Genomic DNA, 14,203 nt, shown 5'->3' with positions numbered 1-14,203 from the left:
GTTTTAAAAAGAAGAAAAAAGCCACACAACAGACTACAAATCCAGTACTGAAGATCTCCTAACATGCAGGTATGCAACTTGGTTAAAATTAGGAGCAACAAGAGAGGAAGAAAAGACTACGCTCAAGATAAAGCAAGGTCCCTAGAATGCCAAAGGTACCACGGACACTGTGGTAAGGCTGAGACAAGCCTGAAGCACCTTAATTACGTGAAAAAGCAACTCATACAAAAGAAAGAAGATACACTGTCGTACTTCTGACATCAGGCAAAACCAAAAATCCCAGTAGCCATTACTAACATGAGGAGGAAATCTGCTCACATAGATGCAGACGTATTAACTGTTTCACAGGGACAGAGGAGGAGCATCTAGAATAGTCTAAAAAAGCTATTTTTGCTTTTCATAAACCAAGAACTGTTGCTTTCGAAATGTTAGTCAAATGCACAGAAGGCATACATCCAAGACTAAAGAATCTTTTGGACTGCTTCCAGATAATCTGTCCTGATGCATAATTTGATGGGAAGCACTGATTTTATTAGACAGGAAAGAGTGAAATAATCTCTAAAAAGCAGCTACTGTGAATCCATCTGTGAGAAGCCTAACAGATTTCTATCAACTGGCAATATCCTACCCTGCCAAATTCCTACCTTTCAGTGGGCAAATAAATGAAGCAAAGATAACACTGGCTTGGAGTTTTGCTGATTCAAAGGAGGGAAAAAATACAGAAAACGTAATGGTGAATACATATACGTTTGTTTTGCTTTGTCTAGTTCCAACTGAATCACGAGTCAGAGATATATAGGTGCTTTTTCTTTACCCTCTTGGGGATTAAACACTTCCCAAATAAGGAGTAATATTAACAGCTCTGTTTGCTGAGAGCTGCTCTAAGAACTGTAGCCCAAAGGGTGCTTGGTATTGAGTTACAGAAAGAGCATGTACTTGCAGGCTTTGAATCAAATAATCATACATGTGGAACTGAAAGGAGAACTGAAAGCATGTATCTTGTCAAGTGAGGACTGCAGCTTGTACCTTTCACACGGCATTTACAGTTCAAGGACTGCCTTTGTGTATTCTCACTGAAATAGGTGGGCGGTCATTCTGTGACTGCTTGGCTGAACCTAGAATGATGTGGGAAATTCTAAACTGCAGTATTGATTCTAAACCTACTATTAAAAACCAATATTCGCTACTTTTAAAAACATTCTTGTTCCAGTTTTATTGCTCTTTGAAGGCTTTCAAACAGTAAACATGATAAAAAAGTGGAAAAGACTTTACTACTTCAGCCGGCCACAATCCAACAACAGAAGTGTATCACTGTCTTTTTTTTTGTATGAGTTTCTTTTTCACATCTTACTTCAGGCAAAATATTTAAGGAAAAAAAAATATCAGCCCGAAGCACATTTCCATCAAGAGATAAACAAGTAAACTGTTGCTTCCCTGGCAAAGAGCAAGATGCCTCATATGCTAATGACTGGGAAGCTCAGAAAGCTCACCTTGTACAGGTGTCACTACCGTCCCCTTGAAATGTGGGTTTATGTGTATGTTCTTCGGTTGCTGAGGTGTCACTGGTGGTGGAGTCATCATTATTCTAGGTGTTTCTATCTGAGGGGGCATATGTAGCCCTGGAGGAGGAGAAGAATGATGCTGATGCTGTAAAGGAAGCAGAGATTGTAACTGTTGCTGCTGCTGCTGCTGTTGTTGTTGCTGCTGTTGCTGCTGCTGCTGTTGTTGCTGCTGCTGGTGCTGGAACAGACTCCTAACAGGTTGCTGGTGTGTTGGAATTAACCTCTGTGAATGAGTCTAAAGTCAGACAAAAGAATAAAGTCAATAGGCTTTAAAGTTCATATAACCTGACATAAACCAGAACAAAATTAAGACACCTTTGGAGAACTAAGGCCAAGTATGAATGGAAAAAAACACCTTTCCTATAACATCAAATCAAGTGGAACTGTTAAGATCCATCAGCACAGGAAAGCAAAGGAACAATCAATCAGGGACATTAATGTGAAGAGGGTGGCAAAGGGCAAGAAAAAGACAAAATTTGCAACTGAGCATCAGTAATGCCTAGGATGCACACAGAGAACGTTACCAGAACACATTCATTTGTTCATGTATTTTTAACAGTGAAACTTCCTAATCTCATAGGTTAGGGTTCTGCATATGCCGCTGAAACTGCCATCGGCTGCAATACGATGCACTGAAATATGAGGCCCAATATCAAAGCAAATCCCCTAACTTTCGCCTCATGTATAGGAGCGCCTCTCTCTTCCTCTCTGCCTTAGAGAGAAGACTGACCTAACAGTAGGAAGAAAAGTCAAAGTACAAGTTAAGCTATATTAAGATATCAGTGCTGCCCATCTATCCATACTGCTTGAAAGAAAAAAACATTAAACTGCTTTACAGACACCTTGAAAGGTATTTTTCATAACAAAAAGAAAGTCTCTGTTCAGCACTCTCAAACACAAGTAGCCAAAATCTTTTATAATAAAATAAATCAAGTTTTTCTTCAGACATTCATTTTTCTACTTCTAAACTCACTGATACTATGGGTCAGCCCTAGGCCAGTAACTTTCAAATCGTAGCGCACGAAGAGTCCCAAGCACACAACCTTTTAGTAACAAAGATGTGACATCTGTTTGGTTTTTTTCCCCAGCAGCCACATACATCAAGCAAAGCAGCTACAAAGCATGCACAAGATATTATGATGAGCACAGAAATGTTTACAACATTTAAGATTAAAATAAGTAGCAAAGACTGCAGCAATATAGAAAAAACAATTCCACCTTCACTGTTTTAAAACATTCCACTGCAGGGCTCTCAATCACTGAGCCAGCCACCAACTCCTGCTAGCGATCAGCACCTAGAGTTACTGCTGTTGGATAAAGTCCCCTTTGTTTAATACGGATGACCTTGTCCTGCAAAGGCATTCACAAGCTTTGTTCTACAATCTCAGCTTCCAGTACACTGTAAAACAGTTAAAAAAAGTGAATCTGGGATACCTCTGGATCTTAAACCTACTGTGTTTTGGGATGGAAAAAGTAAAGTCTTCTATTCTGTCATACTATTTTTTTCTGCCTGTGCTTTGTAACAAAGTTAAATTTCATCTGAAAGCCTACGAAACTGATTTATCTGGTGGTGATTACTTTCCTTCATTTCTATTTGCCTCCACAGTAGTATGGTAGGAATAAACAGATTTTTTAAAAATTAAAGAAGTGTCAGCAAAAAAAAAACAGTTTCAAAAAACTCAAGAATTATTTCAAAAAACTCAAGAATTATTTCACAGATTTTTTTTTTTTTAACTAATTTAGTAATGTGGGACTGAACATGTTCCCATGTTGCATGTAGAGGACTTCTCAAAAGAATTATCTTACTCCTCCACGCATATGCAAGGCAGTAGAAAGCCCAATTATATGCGCATGAGTCAAAATCTGCTTTTCATTTGGAGGCCTTGAGATTCCTCAGGTTGAGGCTGGTAGCAGGACTAATCCCATACTTTTATGATCACCACCTCATGCAAAGCCCACCTTGCCTAACAGCGCCCCGAAAGAGTAAAATGTGTGTGTAGGAATACCTATATTCCACCTTCATAAAGATTCACAATTTAGAATGCCTTTCATCATAATTCCTTGCAAGTACATTCAAAGAATACTAAGGGTTAAAAGGTACCATTGTCGATGGCTGGTTTGGCAGCAGTGCAGGCCTATGATCCTTCATTCTTCCCCTATCGTTATTGTCTCTCCTTTGTTCTCCCATTCCATGGCACATGACTGAGCCTCCTCTTCGCCCTCCTCTCCTTGAGCCATACCGTCCTTGTTTAAGCTGCCTTTCCCTTTCTTCAAATTCAAGTAATGCTGCTTTGGCTTCTGCAGAAAGTTCTGTTAAAAAAAGAGAAAAATATTTTAGCTTCAAGCTGAAAACACACAAAATACCATGTAAAACACTAAAACTACAGAAGCATCCCCACAACTTGACAAAATTTGCAGGCACTTTGATCTCCTTTAGGTGGCATGTTAACATTTCATTAAAAACACCTTCAGCAGCAAAAAACACACAGATACTTGTGTCTGGTGCACAGGCAAAAACTGGCAGGTGAATGAAACAAACATGAACAAAAAGGTTTGTTTTTCCTCTCACTTAGCCACAGAAATGTCAGGCAGCAAAATGAATGCCCAAGCAAACTCTACTATCAAGGATATGTTGAGTCTTCCATAAGAACAGATTTTACCCACCAGAATGTTTTGCACATGGGCGTATTCCATTTCTGGTCGATGAGGTGTTTTTTTGCAGTATGTAACTGCTTATTTTATTTCTTGTACATGGCTGAAGAACCAACTGTGCTTCACAAGTGATAATGCCACTTGGAGCACACTTTAAATTGTGTGCTCAGCTCAAGCCAAATACATAACCACTGCTAACACCCACCCAATCCACCCGACAGGCAGACACCAGAGAACAGATGGCACTCAACAAAAACTGCCAAGTTTGTTGGAAATCTGGGACAATGCTGATAAAATTAAGAGAAAACTATGCAGTTACAGACCCGGGTAATCAAGTTATTTGGAAAGAAAATCCAAAACAGAATTCAGCAAGCACACTGTGACACTAGCAGCAGTGCCACTCACCAGGTTTTGGTTATTTAAGGGGAATAACGTTGAATCCAGACTTGCAGCTGAGCATTTTGCCATGTGCCAGTCACATCTCTCCTTACCTCTGAAACTGACTTTTGCACTTAACAGTGAAAAATTAAACTAGTCTACAAGAAACACATTCCTGACCTATAAAAACATATTTTGAATTCATATGAATAACAAATAGTGCAAGAATTCCATTTTTCTATTAAAATGAAGTCTGCTCTTAAAGGAACCCGGGTATAGAGACCAATTTTTCAGGAGAAATTGGTTACTTGCTAATACTACAAGTAAAAGCTGCAGTATCTCAAGATCAGAATAGAAATATTTCTCATTTCACAGCGCTCTTAAAGCAGCTATAAGACACTATAATAAAACCTCTGCACAGCTACATATCCTCCATCAGGAATATATCATTAAGGACCTAGAGAACTATTAACATTTCTTGCCAGTGCAATAGCCAAAGCTACTGAATCACCACCTTAAACATCTTTATAAGCAATCTCAGTCAGTTTTTGAAGTTGAGGATTGACAAAAGGGCACGGAAGGGTAAGAACAGCATAGTCCTGCTGCCGCAGTTGTCCTTACCTGGCTACCTGCAGGTACTACCAGCACAATGGAGCTGCAAAGGCTGTCAATTTGCATGTCCCAATTTTCAAAGGTATTCAACACCTGCAGAAAACTGGTGCTTCTCGGTTCTTAGAAGAAAAGCTTAGAACTTGCTGACAGTCCAAGAACACAGCAAACACGACAGACTGCCTAAAATCCCAGAATCTGTCCTATAGTTTGCTATTCCATTTCTGCATGTTGGTGGTTTGTCTGCCTCCTTTCATTTCCCCTCTCTGACACTGGAATTAAGTGACATAAAAGCTCAAGTTACAACTGCATCAGATGTTCTTACAAGATGCTACTTCTGCCCTAGTACCACCTCAGGAGATCAGCAGAGCCCCAGCTGATCAGCAAAATCTCTTAGCATGCTTAGACAAGGGGCAGTGAATCACACTCCTAAAGTCTTTGTATGGTATTAAATGTGCACACTGTGTATTAGCAAGGAAAATTAAGACAACCATCCTCTCATCCAATGCAATCTAAAGCATTAGATGTGCCTAAAACAGTCACCCTATCCATCCTCTGCTGTCAAGGATGGAAAAAGCTGGTTTAATGGAAAAAACAGCTCTCATTCCAAACCTCCTTTCTGTCCATGCCTGAAGCAACTTCACAGGTTTACAAGTGTGAAAGGGCTGACACTGGCTTTTAGTTGGTCTGCAGGAAAGAACACTCGCTGACTACCACATACTTAGTCAGAAATAATGCCACTACACTGCAAAGCAACAGCTCCCCTTCCTTGAACCAGAGGGGATCCAAATCCTGCAGAGCCACCCTGGGCATGCTGCCAGTTGGAAAGTTCTCTCTTATTTCGTCAAAAACAGGACAAGCAGGACATTTTTTTCCTGCTATTTTCCGCTCTACAACCCTGAACTCAGCAAGTTAGTTTGGAAAGCAATGCTCAGTCATTGCAGCAAGTACCTATCACGGATATTCATTCAAAACACTGTTTCCTGTTAAACAGCTTAAAAGTCACACGTGAGGAAAGCAAAAACCCAGGAAGGCAGCTAGGCTTCCTACAAGACCATGTCTGAGTCTCTCAACCTCTTTAGCAGGCACTGGAGGACACTGCGTAGAAACAATGTTAGAAGGAAGGATGGGTTTCCCCTAACAAAATGACTTCAGAGAGCTATGGTGATTATGCTCTGGGAAGGGATGAAAGCATCCTGGTCAAAGTCAGTCTTGATGACCTTAAACATGTATGTACATTTCACTCTCTTCAAGATGAAGACTAATAAATTATTTCCCTTCTCACTTTACACAAAAGTTCTCAAAAACTTTTAAAGGCAGTGTCTTTAAATCAGAGGCACTGTATCCAGTTTTGCACACAGTTTCAGTTTTGCACACAGTTTCACTCTGACAGATGAAACTCTGAACCTGGAAAAAAACATCCAACCCAAAACATAACCCCCACGAATTCATTACAGTAAGCACCATTACATACACACCACACCTCTGACCACAGAAGTACATTATAACCACTTGACTGGGAGACAAAGGAATATAAAATTACATTAACACATCAAGAATACATCTTCCACAATGTGCTGCTGAAGAAAACAGCGTACCTGTAAAGAATTTTGTTCACACACAACTGCAGGTTTAGAGCCTCAGAGACAGGCTACAAAAGTGAAAACTAAACTCATTCCCCATGAACACCCCAAGCTCTTCACATTGCTATCTATCACCATGCAGCAAAGCACAGACCGCTCAACTGTGAGGTGGGCAGTTTATCCCATTGCAGAGCACTGTGCCACACATGCAAAGACCTAAGAGAAAAAATAGCATGGAAGAAGATTTTGCGGGGAGGGGAGCAGGGAAATGTCTTCCTTGAAAAACATCAGACGTTTGCCCCGAAAGGAAGTCAGACGCAGACGAAGAGAAGATCATCGTTCCCTCCCCAGTCTCTTCTAAAGCACACCCAGGGATTCCTGTGAAAAGGCCACTGCTTCTCCCTGGTTGTGAGCTTGTGTGCATCGTCATCAACACATGCTGGGCCAGGCTGGACACAGCCCTGTCCCCCCCCCAGCCACCAGCTCTTGCCTGCACCAGCCCTGAACAAAGGTCTCTGCTGCTACACCTGCCTTGGACAGCTCTCAATTCAGATGCCCAGGCTTCAGAACCCCAGAACCCCCGTTGTTCTGGGTAATGTACAGATTTATAGCACAAATCCCATTCCACAACAGCCATAAAAAAAATACACGTATTTATATATACATGCACATGTACCATCTGAATCAAGAGGGATTCAGAGAGAGAGGGACTCTTCTCCCATTTTATTTATTTTTCTCCCCATCATGCAGACTTGTAATGTGATTACACCTTGTTCTTCTGCACACAGTGCAACAGAGTGACAGTGAAACCACTCATCTTAATTTCCTAGTCTTGCCTGAAATCTCAGCCAGTAGGTATCAGCAAACAAAAACGAAGCAGAACATAACAGGAAGTAATTCCACATATATAAACCATTGTTATCAGCCTGCAAGGGAGTCTGCATAAGTGTAGGGGTTTGTTTGCTTTTTTGTTTTTAATTAGCTATAGAGAGAACAATTCAGTTTGGCAATGCCAAAGTCTCTTCTTTTTCTTCATATTTCTTTATGAGTAGATCCACAGCATAATTACAACACCAACTCGACAACAATTCAATCACATCCACTGTAAGTTATTTGATTCTCGTCAAAAATGATAAACTCAGCACCTCTAGAAAAATCAATTTAACAGTTGTCCACCAAAACCTCTCCTTTAAACTTTTTATAGCACTCCTGTATCTTGGATAACAAAATATTTAGGAAAAATCTCAGCTACATTTATGCGAATACACTGTATTTTTGCATGGTTTTACTAGCACACACTTGCTCTAATCTTGACTGTACAGTTCTCTCACATGCACATATTTAATGCAGTGAATCAGCAATTATTTTTCTAGTGTCTCTAAGTGTCAAGATTAATTTCACTATCCCTGGTAATAAAATGGTTTCAAATGACATCTTTAATCAGCAAGTAAGAATGCACTCCTCCAATAGAGACAAGCTGTCACAAAAGGTCACCAAAATGTGACAGGATGGAAATTACGTTTGTAACTTCAACTGAAATGTTAATTTCTCTATAAGTGTTTTCTCAACTATGTTCAGATTTTAAAGTAAGGAGATGTAGCTCTCCAATGAAGTTTCATTTTTAAACCAGTAGTGTCTAAAAACCTGTTCTATAATCTCAAAAGCTGATATTTATAGGCAAGGCATTTTTGCTGTTTAACTTTCCACCAGGCATTTGGTCTCTTATCAACAAAATAACAAAAAACTAGACTAAATAGAAATCTTTTCACAACAGCGAGATTATATTTTTGCAAGGACCAGTTAAAAAAAGCTGTTTACAGATTCACGTACATTTGCATCACCTTTTACATCAGAGCAACATCCCTGATCACCCACAGAAGTCAGTCTTGTTCTGATCACTGTTCTTTTAACAGCTGAGCTCTACTATAGAGTTTCTTCTCCTTGGCTAGTCTTGTTTTTACGTTACACTACTGAGTAAACCCATAGATATATAAAAATGCATGGAACTGTCATTTACCTTCTAATTACATGCTGAGATTTGGCTATTCCAGTGTATTCTTACCTTGAGATGATCCTGTTTTGTAAGACTACCAGCACCTTTTGTATAAATGGGATACGGCCTGTACGGTTTTATGGTTGAAAACACATTTTGAATACACCTCAGCTAAAATATCCCTTGCCCCTATATATTACTTTTGTGTCTGAACCCTTCTAGATGGTTCCCTTCAGGCTTATTTTAGTCAATATCAACACCTGCTTATAAAAAAAAGTTAAATAAAGGCCTACGATACACACTTTGCCTGAAACTGCAAAAACTATACAATAAATACAAACAACAGATTAAAAAGACCTTGATTCAAAGTCACGCGCTGATGTCTCTCAGAGCACAACAGGAATACTACTGTGAAAGGCCGGTTCAGCCTTTGCAGCTGGCTCCTTGTTGCTCGTGAATAAGTCCTCATAGCTACAACACCTTTATTCTAGAGGTAAGGCTTCTTATTTTTCACATGCACAGTAAAAGCCCAAAATGGAAAAGCATATTATAGAAGGAGGAGGAGAAGCAGCTCAGAGAAAAATCCTTAGAACTGACTCCCATTTTAAGGCAAGACTTTTAAGGGAAAAGGAAAATTTAATCAGGACAGGTCCTAGCAATCTAAATAGGTGCTCCAGAAATGAAATTTCAAAATGCCCTGTTGCCCCAAAGACACTGTCTCACCTGGAAAGAAAGCAGAAGCACCCAGCTACCAAGTTTGGGCTGTGTGGGACCCATCTTACAGCAATCCTGCATGAGGAATTCATGCCTACAGCCAGGCAAAACTTATAAATACCATCAAAAGATATCTTCTCCCAGTGATATCTGGCAATTAGCCAAAACGAAGTGACAATTTGCCTTCATTACCAGTTCAACTCTCTCTCTTGCATACCTTGATTCTCTTCAAAAGATCTGACCTTTTAAATTGATACTTTGGTTCAACACCGAAACTATGAGAATAGCATACCCCTCTAAAAGCAAAAGTTAACTTCTACCCATCTCACTATCACCATTTTAACTTTTTTTTTTTTTTTTTGAGCATTACCACCACTGTAAGCACATCATGAAGGGCAGTATGGGTATCCCCAGTAGGACAGAACATGTCAGAGTTTTTAAAACTCAAGGATCAAATACTCAAGTACCCAAGACACACAGCCAGTCTTGAACTCTCGGAAAGTCTTGAGCTCTCAAAAAACAAACCAGTATCATTCTATTTACAAACTAAATTGGCAGTTGTAAGACAGTTGCATATCTACTGCTTCTTCTGGAAATAAGTGTCAAATTCATTAGCCACATGGAGCTTATGTTACACCACTCCCCTATGAAGAAAAACTACTCTTTTAGATGCTGCCTAATAGAATCAAGTCAGTAGGAGACACTCCCATAGTTCCACCTTAGAAAACCTGAAAAGAGAAGATGGGGGTTCTATATTTTTCTAACACTGTAAGTACATTTGCAAATCAGCAAGTTAGAACTTCTCTAGGCCAAACCAACAGGGGGAACACGATAGGTTCGTAACACACTCACATTCCTAAGGGGAAACATTGCAAAAAATACAGGTATTTGACAGCAGAACAGAAGTAACAAGATCTGTGTTATAAAGTGTAAATCTTCCAGGCAATAAAGTCTAAAGGAATTCCTTAAATTGCACTGCACCACAATAAGCAGTGAAACAAAGATCAGATGGCCGCTGCTTGAAAACATGAAAGGTTTTAAAGACACCACAAAAGTGTCAGGGAACAAGCATTGTGCTAGTTTTCAAAATATTGTAAGCTTAAACATTACCACCAAGGAGACAGACACTACAAATGACTTTGGATAATTTGCATTTATGCCAGTATAAGTTAGAAAAAGGCTGTTCTATCTTTTGCCAAACTCATTCCTAAAAGTTCTAGAAAGCCTCTTTTAGTTTATTTTATATTATAGCTCTTCAATATAGTCCATTGCCACAGAATCTCACCTAGAGTTTCTGGAATGTTTCTCCTTTCTCTTGTCACATCTGAGAGCCTAATTATCGTTCCTTCTTTCCGTTCAGTTTTGAAACGTAATCGTCCAGATTCTTCATCATCATCCTCCTCTTCATCAGATTCCTCTTTTGTCTCATCTTGAAGTTCCAGAGATTCAATAGCTGCCTGAATCACAAAATACAGAGGATATGCAAACTGAAAAATCTACTTTCTTGTGATCAGTGAGATTCAGAAGACAATGCATTTTTTTTAAAAGTCCCTTTGTACAAATTTTACTGGTATTATATATTATAGAAATTCAATGAATATTAAAGCTTTAGCAATTTAAATATATATATATACACACACAATTTATTATATGTTCTGCATCTGTGTAACATCTACCAAGAAAACTTACTTTGATACAATGCTCTAGGGCAGGTGGAATCTCCAATTAGAACCGTCACCTGATTAGTAGCTGTTTTTGCACACAGAGTGACATTCCATCACTGAATTGACTAAGATGCAAGCCTGGGACACAACCAGATTCACGGAATCCAAACACTAAATCTTTTTTTTTTTTTTTTTAAATTTGCTAACAACTGCAAGTAGCATGTTGTAGAAAAATATAGATAACCTCACATTTCTCAATTTTATTCCTCCAGGTACACATAATTGTACTTGTCTTTACTTTTTCCACTCCTTGACTATTTCTGAGTTTTAATTCAGCAAATGATGAAGAGAACGGAGAAAAGGATTGCATAAAATTTGAATATAGTAAACTTGTATATTGGAATGCTATTCCCTTGTCCTCATTTACTTTCCAATTCTCTCTGTAACGGAGAACATTTATTCAGATGAAAATTCCCAAATGAAAATGGATTCCTCACCTTCAAATTAAAATATATAAATAAATGTCATTGCCCTGTGCTGGCAAGATAAAATTAATGCTCCGAACGTTACACAAGTTATATTTGATTTCCAGAATTGAAAATTAGAAATGTTCTAATACAGTATGATTTTCCATAAAATATTTGGTTACTGTAGATTTGGCTTTTTTTTTTTTTTGTAGAAGCCTACTTGCTCATTTCTTAGAGCCAGCACATGCAATCTAATTCTTTGTAAAGCTGCTAAACAGATCACAACTTCTATGCTGCTTGAGGACAGTTAAAAAGTGAGTGAAATGTAACACGCGAGAAATGGTTTAATCTTCTAATTAACCAGATCAGTGCAGTAATTTATATGAAAAAGGCAAAGCGTGTCAGTCATGTAGACAGATATTAAGTCAAACACCAAGAAAGAGAATAAATAGCAGAATAGTAGAAGAGACTGCAAATTTCCTCACAAAAACACAGGAAACAAGATACAAGAAGAGACAGGATCTGGCAAGACAGTCTCAACTGTAAAAGGCGGCACACTAAGAACTCAAGCTCAAAGCTTCAGCAGCTTCCACCAGGTGAAGACACGATCTGTATGCTCAGTTACCAGTCTTCAATGGGCTACTGATCCCACCTTGTTTTCAACCTGCCATCTCTTTATCTCAGATTGTATTTTATCCATTCTAAGCACATATTCAAGCATTGTACTTCCTGACTAAAAATGTTTAAAGATATAGCTAACGTAACAGTCTACGTTTACACAAAGCTTTAAGCCTTATATCTGTTAAGAGATATTTTATAAACACACTATCATCAAATAGCACAGTTAAAAACAACAGATAGGATCGCAGGCAAAGAAAATCCTTCAAGACTGAAAGAAATGCAAGCCTCAAAAGCAAACCCAAATTGAGAACAACTGGTCTGATTAACATATCCATGGAAAATCAAAGCACCTCAGAGGAAAGGCAGTTGAAACTTGTGGAACAAAGGAGTCATGTTAGAAAGGGAAGAGATGTTAACGTTGTTTGTTTTTATTAAACAATAATTAAAGAGGGGGAGAGAGAGAGTTAGAATTTTACTTTCAAAAGAGGGACTCCCAGAAGGGAAAGGAGTAGCAAAACCTCCATCAAATCTGTTTTAAACTATCATAAAACCTGTAATTTCACTGTTCCAATGCTCGTCTTTAAGGTCTCTCCCTCCAGGATCTCAATTTGGGAGTCTGAATCGAAGCAGCTGTTTTGTGAAACAAGCTCTCGCTGCTCTGAGCCTCCTGCTTTTACTTTAGAACATAAACCCCAGACACATCCATTTTCTACCTTCGTGCCTCTTTAAGGCTGTGCTGGGATTACACTTTTCATTTCTCAAAGCCAGGTCTCAGTTACATAATTTCCTCTATGAGTGCAAAACTTACTCGTGCAAGGCTCTATGTGTAGCTCAGACTACAGAATGATTAACGTGGTCTGCACTGTCCTGAGAAATCTTGACGTGGTCTAATGAAATGCTACAGAGAATACCTGTGGAAACTGCTGCCTTTCACTATTTATTTATTCTGGAGGGAAAAAAAAACATTCTGAAAAAAATGCAAGTTGTAACAGAGTACAAGATAACTTCTTTCCTGTGCAACATTAAGAAAATATTTATTCAACTTTCCTGCACCAGTATAACTTTATTCTTCTTAGCCATTTATACTAATTCTGTAGTCTTTCGGGTGTACCTCACATTATTCACCACCTATTACCAAACAACAGCCACGCAGGCATTAAATATCAAAGACAAAAAATCAAAGGAGCTAATGAAAAAACAAGCACCAAGGAAAGGCAACGCTGAGAACGCTAACTGACCCATGTCCAAGTCTGATTATACGTATTATTGAGGGATTTATATTAGCTGCGATGGAGACACAAACATGCCTGACAGCCAACCATATGTTCTCTACATATAGCTACAGGAAAGGTTATCTGAGCTGGGTAGGAGCATACACCCCTTCCCCTGCGATTTGTACAATAGTTGTAGCATGCAAGACTTCTTTTGATCATCTTTTCTATCATTCAGCATAATAGGAGTTATTTTCCCAATATTACAGTAATATAGACATATAGAATTTCAGAAGAAATTCATTCAGGAAAGGACACAAGCACAGGCACAGAATTAATAGCACTTGAAGGATTCTATTTAATACTAGCTAATCATGAATATCTCTGCATGTACATCAACAGTCCTTGAACAGCCACTTGAGGTCACTTGACTGGACTAGTCAGCCAAGGCTTCTTAGCAGCTCTCCTCAAAGGGAGCTTAACATTTCCCATTATGACACCTTGTACTAAGCTATCAAAGAGCTTTACTGATTTTTCATTATGAGGAAAAAACAGTGACCTTTCCCCTATCACAAGGTCAAAGTTTTCTGCCACACTCATTAGATAATTATGCCATAAATCCCAGTCATTCACCAGAACTCCCCATGCTGGGTTACGATCTGCTACAGAGCAAGAACGAGTGCTCCTGCCCAGTTTACCATGCAGCTGCAGGACTGATAACAGACGTCGAAAGCCCAAGGAAAGCAGGA

The 14,203-nt window shown here is 38.9% G+C and overlaps 1 protein-coding gene across 6 annotated transcripts in view; it reads right to left on the bottom strand.

Moving 5' to 3' along the window:
* Positions 1-14,203, bottom strand: part of RBM33 (RNA binding motif protein 33) — a 99,270-nt gene that overhangs the window by 61,567 nt on the left and 23,500 nt on the right. For 4 of the 6 annotated variants that reach the window (XM_080581454.1, XM_080581456.1, XM_080581453.1 and 1 more), the window contains exons 7-9: positions 10,777-10,948; positions 3,664-3,872; positions 1,491-1,797 (exon numbers count right to left, since the gene is read on the bottom strand). In XM_080581454.1, coding sequence (XP_080437580.1) covers positions 1,491-1,797; positions 3,664-3,872; positions 10,777-10,948 — 688 coding nt within the window. The remainder of the gene's footprint in view (positions 1-1,490; positions 1,798-3,663; positions 3,873-10,776; positions 10,949-14,203) is intronic. The other 2 variants (XM_080581457.1, XM_080581455.1) reach the window with 1 other exon arrangement.

Source organism: Anser brachyrhynchus (genome assembly GCF_964034855.1).
Source record: "Anser brachyrhynchus genome assembly, chromosome: 2".
Taxonomy (NCBI): Eukaryota; Metazoa; Chordata; class Aves; order Anseriformes; family Anatidae; genus Anser; species Anser brachyrhynchus.
The sequence above is the reverse complement of the archived record's forward strand: the minus strand, read 5'-3'. Positions and strand labels throughout refer to the sequence as shown.